At 47.8% G+C, this 7,221-nt stretch overlaps 1 protein-coding gene across 9 annotated transcripts in view; it reads left to right on the plus strand.

Moving 5' to 3' along the window:
• Positions 1-6,316, plus strand: part of LOC307204741 (semaphorin-4A-like) — a 69,215-nt gene extending 62,899 nt beyond the window's left edge. For all 9 annotated transcript variants that reach the window (XM_079956619.1, XM_079956623.1, XM_079956620.1 and 6 more), the window contains 2 exons: positions 421-539; positions 1,479-6,316. In XM_079956619.1, coding sequence (XP_079812745.1) covers positions 421-539; positions 1,479-2,149 — 790 coding nt within the window. In that variant the 3' untranslated portion in view covers positions 2,150-6,316. The remainder of the gene's footprint in view (positions 1-420; positions 540-1,478) is intronic.
• The last annotated feature ends 905 nt before the right edge of the window (positions 6,317-7,221 follow it).

A 7,221-nucleotide genomic window follows, 5' to 3' on the forward strand; every position in this document is an offset into this window, starting at 1 on the left:
TATCTGTTTACAATTTATCTGTAAATATTCAATAAACCATTTCCATTCTTTTATTAAAAGTTTGTTATCTTGATTTCTTATTCTTCTGGTAAGTTTTGCCATTTCTGCATATTCCATAAGTTTTTTGTATCTATTCTTCCTTTGCTGGGACTTCTGCTTCTTTCCATTTTTGGGCGAGTAACATTCTTGCCGCTGTAGTAGCATTCATGAATAAGTTTCTATACATTTTAGGTAGTTCTGTCCCTATAATTCCCAAAAGAATCTCAATTGGGGAAATTGCAATCTGATGTGGAAATGGGGAAAATTGAATTTAAAATGGGGAAACCGAGAAAAATCAAAAGGGACAGATTTGTCCTTCCCCACTTCTTAGCACAACCCAGTAAGGCAGTTCTTACTTTCCTGTCTTCTCTTTGTTCCTAGGAATGACTTGGTGCAGAATATCGAGACAGGGAAGCCGGATCCTGGGTGCCAGCCCAAGAGCGGAATTGGCAGAGCCATACCAAGGACTCGGAATGGCCCTGAAAGCGGTTTGCTAACAAGTTTAGTATGAGCCTTGCAGAGTTTGATTGATTGGCGAAGGTTCTTCCCCTGTTCGGAAACAAAAGGCCTTGTACTTCCCAAGGCTGTTTGTTGCTTTGCGAAAGCAATGCATTTGAAAGCAAGATGCCCGTTTGCTAAAGCCGCACACAAGTTTCGTTTGGGAAGACCATCCAAGAAAATGATAGGGGAGGGGAATGTGTGTTAGGAATCCCAATGGCTGTGGTCGACTATCTTTGCAACCTCTGCTGCTCCTAAGGATTTTAGATTCATTTCAAGCAGGGAGGAGAAATTTGCTAGACTATGTTGGGGGCAGTGATCTGTCTATGGCAGAAGGGTAGGAGAGGGTTTGGGGTAGCAAACTGTCATGCGCACCCATGTTCACTGTGTTCTCCAGCTGCCTTGGGACAGTCCCTGGTTGTTGTTCTTATTTTATCTTTAAGGGAGATTTTGGTAATGGTTTTTTAAAAAAGAAAAACTTAGCGTGTCCACAGTGTGTGTTCCATCAGATTCCAGCTCCCTCCCCTCCGAGGTGAATCTTTTGAGCAAATTCAGCTAGCCAGTCCTGCTAGCAGAAGCCTGTGCAACAGGGATCTCCTCCTACCCACTGCACCTCCCAAAAAAAATTGGCTGGAGGGGTCAGGAGGAGAGAGGAAATTGTTGCATCAGGCAAACAGAAACATATGCGCTGATGGAGCAATCCCTTAGAGCTATGTTTAAGGGCGTGAGATGCAGCTGTGTGTACTAGTGCGCATGCAAACCAATGCATGTGCATGAACGCTAGAGTGTCCAGCAACATGTAGCCAGCCATCAAGCCCACATGGTGACTCTTGAAATGCGAACAGGGATGCTATAAGTACAAACGATGCATCCGTATTTTTTATCTATGAAATGGTGGAAGGCATGAATCACAGCTTCGTTTCTCTTCCTATAAATTTCAGTTATGACCGCTTCATTCAACACCATGGTGAGGCTGCCCTGCCCGCAGGCTTCCGCTCTGGCCAACTACTCGTGGAACTACCCAGACAGGAAGATTCCGGACAGGCTGATCCTAGAGGACGACAAGGCCCTAGTCATCATTGTGCACGAGGAGACGTTGGGTCTCTATGAGTGCTGGGCCAGTGAGAACGGCTACCAGCAATCTGTGGCGCGCTACCACGTGAGGACCCACGACTCCCCTGCCAGGGTGGACGGAGCCCGCGAATCGTATGCTGATGGAGAGCCTGTGGGGGAGTATCGCTCCTATTGGGTCCAGTTTGTCACTGTGACGGTGCTGCTGTCAATGACCTTGGCCGTCGTGGTCGCGTTGGCCTTTTTCTCCTACCACAACAAGCTTAAAGCGAGGAGCAAAGTGCAGGGCTGCAGCAGCCTCCCTGACGCCAGTAAGGCCTCCGGGCAAGAGAAGGTCCCTCTCAACAGCAGCCAGATTCCCCCGCAAAGCAGCGAATACCAGATGCAGGGCCCTTGCCAGGAAGCTGCCGACAGCTCCAAAACCTGCTGCGTTGAAGTGGGGGGGCCCTTTCAGGACATTGATGCTGACAACAACCGCTTGGACTCGGGCCTGGCCAACGGGGACGACTCTAGAGCAGCCGTGGCAGCGGAGGGGATCTAGCCTGGCCTACCTTGTCCCCCGCCAGCTGTTGCCAGGAGCAACTCTTACCAATTGCAGCAAATTCACACAGGCAACCTGACAAAAACAAAAAAACCAGAAGTCTTAGCACTACTGTGGTGCTCTTTTGAAACACCACCAGAAAACACAGAGTTACCTCTGATTTCAGTATTTCCCCCTCCCCGTTTTCTGGTCTGTTCAATGCCACGTAAAACCCAGGGCTTAGTATTGCACCGCTGGCTGAATCCCTGTCGTGCTTTCGTGTCGCCACTTCCATCCATCGGGTGCTGGGCCAGCATCCCCAAACGTTCACTCACTGCCAAATCCACAAACCTCTCTGCGAAGTTTTTACCAAAACCCGGAAAGCGGAGTCCCCTCACTGACTCCTGGTCTCCAGAGCTGTTGGGTTTGGAGATGCGCAGGAGTGAAGGGCAGGTGTGGCAAGGAGTGGTTGGGTCAGGGCTGTTTGCTCCATGGAGAGGTAGCAGCCTGGATGTCATGCATCCTAGATGACAACCACAGAGAGAGAGGTTACAGAGGATGTTACTGAGAGGGTGGCAGTTCTTAAGGTCACGGCGATGCAAGACTGGGCTTCCTATTCAGAAGGGCAGCTCAGTGATCATCATGAGGCAGCTCTACAAAGTATAGTGGCACTGTTGGGGCCGCAGAATGGGGATACTGAGAGGACAGAGCCACAGGGCATTCTTTGCAAGGTTCCCAGGAGCAGAGGGGCCCTTGTGCGTTGTTGTGCCCAATGTGTTTCTCAGTTTTCCTTTGTGATTAAGCCCGGCCTGCCTCTGACTTGCATTTGTGGATGAAGAGAGTGTGACAGGTCTCCATTTTGCCTGCTTTAAATTAAAAAGGAAACAGAAGTGGGTAGGTGGGAGGTGTTTGGAAGGTCTTTCTGTGTCCTGCAAGGAGCGCTCAGGAGCAGAGGAAATAGCCTTACAGTGAGTCCTGCTCAGTAACACTGACTAGGGTATCAGAAGGGGTGCTCTCAATCCTATGCAGAGACGTCAGGGACTGAGCCTGGGACAGAATGGTCTGCCACTGAGCTGTGCCCTCTCTAGCTTACCTAAGGAGTCTTTCTCCACACCTTGCGAAACCACTAGAGGCCCCTTTCACCTGTTTGTAGCAGGTCTGCGTGCTCTGCTCTATAATATACATACTTGCGTAGCTGGGCCATTGAAATTCTGTGCCAAAAAGCAAAAGGAAATCTAAGTCCGCTGCCACAATTTTGGTCCTTTTTTTCTTTTAAAAAGGCACAACATGTTTGCATAGTTTATGTTGGTTTTCTGGGTTGAGTGGGCCAGGAGTATTAGCTATGCAAGGCCTGAAGGGTGTCTCCCCACCCCTTGAAATCTTCCGCACGTACCTACCCCCCTCCAGCTTCTACGATTTCCACAGGCATCACTCGCATACTTTTTCAGGCATGGCCTTTGCAACCATAAGGACTAGATTCTTGTCCCCCTTTCCACTTCCTTAAAGCGAAACCTGTGAGTCTTTGAAAGATGGTCCCTGCCCTCGGCATACCAGGTTCTCTGCACGCCCTGCCCACGTTCTTCCAGAACTAGAGCATGCAACACATAAGAGCTACCCACATGTGGAGGCCATTGGGTAAAGCAGTGGGCTCCCTTACACCATGGGTGGGCAACATGGTGCTACAGGTGATGGGAATTGTAGTCCAACCACACTTGGAAGGCACCACATTGGCTATACCTACCCTGCAGCTTGGGCAACTTCCACCATCTTCTTTGCTGTGCTGTAGCACCAATTGTCTGATTCCATGTGGGATACTCTCCTTATGGGAACAACTCCTCTGTAAGGCGGTTTTATTTTGACTGCCAATTGGTCCTCATGCTGATGCTTACTGTGAGAAGACTCATTGCTAACTCGTCCCCCTTTTCAGTTGCAAAGCGCTTTACATGCGTTTGGCCTCACAACCCCCTGTGAGGCAGGTCAGTATTATTCCTCTTCGCCATGTGGGCAGCAAAAGGAGTTTGCCCAACGCCCTGCACAGAGCCAAATCGTGTCTCCGCTTGACACAGGTGCCTTGGCTGACTTGGCAGAGGGGTGCCTGAGGGGACTCCCCCTTCCCCGTTTGCTTTTCTCCTCCAAAGTTAGCCAGAAGTCTTGGCTCCTGGAACTGAGCCTACAGACAACTCCTTAGAAGTTTTTTGTGTGCCCCCCCCCCAATATCTTTCTTTTCCCGTGTTGCTCTGCTGACCTCTATTGATCAAAACTGCATTCACAGTCGCTTTCAAGCCTTCCTTTTGCTCCTATAACTTTCCTCTGTTGACCTATGTGCTCTGCTTGTGGACAGACCTTGGTTGCTGGAGGAAGGGAGGTGTGTGAAACAACATTTGTCCCGAGTTCTAGGCCTGTCTTTACTGCCATTGCCTTGGGCATGCAAAACTACTTGCAGTATTTCTTGTTTTAGAATTGCATTGTTTTTGTTGGTCTAAAAGAAGAATTATTTGAATGAGAGACTTCCAAGGTCCAGTGATTCTGCTAGCGCTCTGGACTCAGTAATGTGGACATGCCTCGAAGGAAGACACATACGTTGCCACTGAAGGCTGTTTCATGTGTTATACAGTAGCAACCAACTGTACACTTTGGGGAGAGGAAAGGCTTGCTCCACGATGACCATACCTGCACGATTAATCTTTTAGCAAATAAAAGTCTTTGTCATGTCCATGTTTTGCCTTTTTAGGTGTGTCTTTAAAACGTCTTTGGCCTGCACTGAAGAAAACATGATGTATGAAGAGGACCTGAGTTCGAATGGCGCGTTGTTTCTTCCAAGCAGCAGCAGCAGCAGCTATTGGCATGCCTTGTACACACCTTTCCTCTTTGTGTGTACATATATGTGTCTGTGTGTCTTTGTATGCAAGAGAGTGATGTTCTTAACTGTTGTGTTGGAGTGGCACCTCTCCCGAAAGAAGGGATAGGTGGGAAATCCTAGCTGGTACACCTTCTCACCAGCTAATTAATTTAACTGTATATCAATTGATAATTGGCCATTGAGTTGTGGGGGGCGGGGGAAGCGAAATCTTTAAACGTATACTTAAAAAAACAAACAGGTACTGTCCTAAAAGTTTTAATGGGAGTGAAGTAGAATATAGGAGGAGACTTTTCCCAGAGAAAGGAATATTTATATCGCTTAGTCTGTCCCCACAACTTCTCAGGTTTTTGCCTATTTATCCTTCCCTTCTGAAGAATAAGCAAAAGCACTCCCATGTTTGCAGAGCCATCAAATTGCGGAGTTGGAACCATCCACTCCAACCCCCTGCAATGCAGGATATCACAGCTCCTTGCACACACCATACTGCTGCTGTGTACACACTATATACCCAGAATCCTGGGAACTGCAGTTTACACCTCAGAGAGCTACAATTCCCAGCACTCTTAACTGCAGTTCCCAGGATTCATGGGGGGGGGGGGGAGTGTCCATTAAATGTCTGGTGTGTACACACCCGGTGGCAAGTTGAGAGTGTTGCTCATCACCAAATAAGGAGGATTTTTAAAGAGCTGCTTTTTCTTCCCATGCTCCTTGAGATCCAGATGATGCCCCCCTCCTCACCCCACAACAAAATTCATTTTACCAAGATGGGGGGGGGGGTTATGGCTCTATCAGCTGCTGTTAAGTTGGAGTGACTGAGGCTGGAGAGAGAGATAAAATTGTCACTTGAAAAATCATTTTCTGTGGTAGCCTTTGCCTCATGCCTTCTGGATGTTTTGGACTCCCAGCTTCATGCTTTTCCTGGCTGGGGCTGATGGGAGTCGGAGTCTGAAATGGCCACTCTGTCAGGGGCTGGTTAGAGTCCAAAACATCTGAAAGGCACCAGGTAAGCAAAGGCTGGCATGCACAGGTACACATTTCTTCCCCAGTTGCCTCTGGTCAAACAGACTTTTGAAAACAGGAAAAAACAAACAAACTATTTTCTGCTTGGCTGGAGCCAGAAATGGGGAGCACCTCAAGCAAGGAGCCCCCCTTTCAAATTGCTCTTCAGAAAAACACATAACCTCTCTCCAGCCTGATTTGATCTCCTCAATGGAGGAAAATGCATGTCCAACAGGGTGTTTTGTCTGTTGTTCATTGTGTTGTTTATAACTTGTTTTTTTAAATGTGTTTATATGTACTATTTTTATTAAAAGGTTTGATGCATTGTGGTATTAGTGGTTAATAACTCTTGATTATTGTATCAGATTCTCATCTTGGGGCAGATGTCAGAGGCAATAGGTACCTGAGTCAGAAGGCTCATTATCCATACTTGCCTTTCCTCTGCTTTTTCCAGGCACAATTTAAAGCTCCATATCTGAGTGCCCTTCTTTGTTCCGGAAGCAAAACGTTGACATTTGCTCCAATTCAGCTTTAAAGAGCAGCTTTTCGTGGAGAAAACTCAAGTGAAAAAAAGAGGGGAGGAAAGCTTGGACCCTGAGCATTAAAGCATAGCTAAACCCTTAGTCCTCCCCCCACCCTCCACTACCTGCAGCCACTAAGCTTGCCAGATATCAGGTGTGGTGTGCAATTTTAGGCTTCTCGTTCTCAGGGTCTGTGAGGAAGGCCTCAAATTGCAAGGTGAAGGGGCAGTTGGGCTCTGCCAGGGCTTCTTGGTCAATACCTTCACCCTGATCTCAGGGCAGTGCTGCTACACAATGATGAACAAGCTCACCTCCAAAGACATCTCTCACCTGAGCTATTTTTCTAGAAAAAGAGGTGCTGGAGCTCCCCATGAACACCTCCCTTGTTCTTTTTATAATGGCAATGGCACCCACCTCAATTCTGGAAAGTTCACGCAGGGGGGAAAGCCGTGTTTCTCACTACCTCAACAACAATTCTCTCAAGTCCCTCCTGGCCAGGCCTCACTTGAGGCCCAGAGCACCATGGTGCCCCTCAATGTGATCTCCCACCACAGCCCATCACAATTTTATTTAAAACTTTAGTGCGCTTAATCAAAGGGACACTTGCAGCCTGATCCATTTTGTTTTAAAATCCAATCAATTATCTCGGTCCTTTTAAAACAGGCCAAATATCTGCAATATCAGGTTGCTCAGCTTGGTTTTTTTCTAATAGC

This window comes from Podarcis cretensis (genome assembly GCF_951804945.1).
Source record: "Podarcis cretensis genome assembly, chromosome: 16".
In the NCBI taxonomy this organism is placed as follows: Eukaryota; Metazoa; Chordata; class Lepidosauria; order Squamata; family Lacertidae; genus Podarcis; species Podarcis cretensis.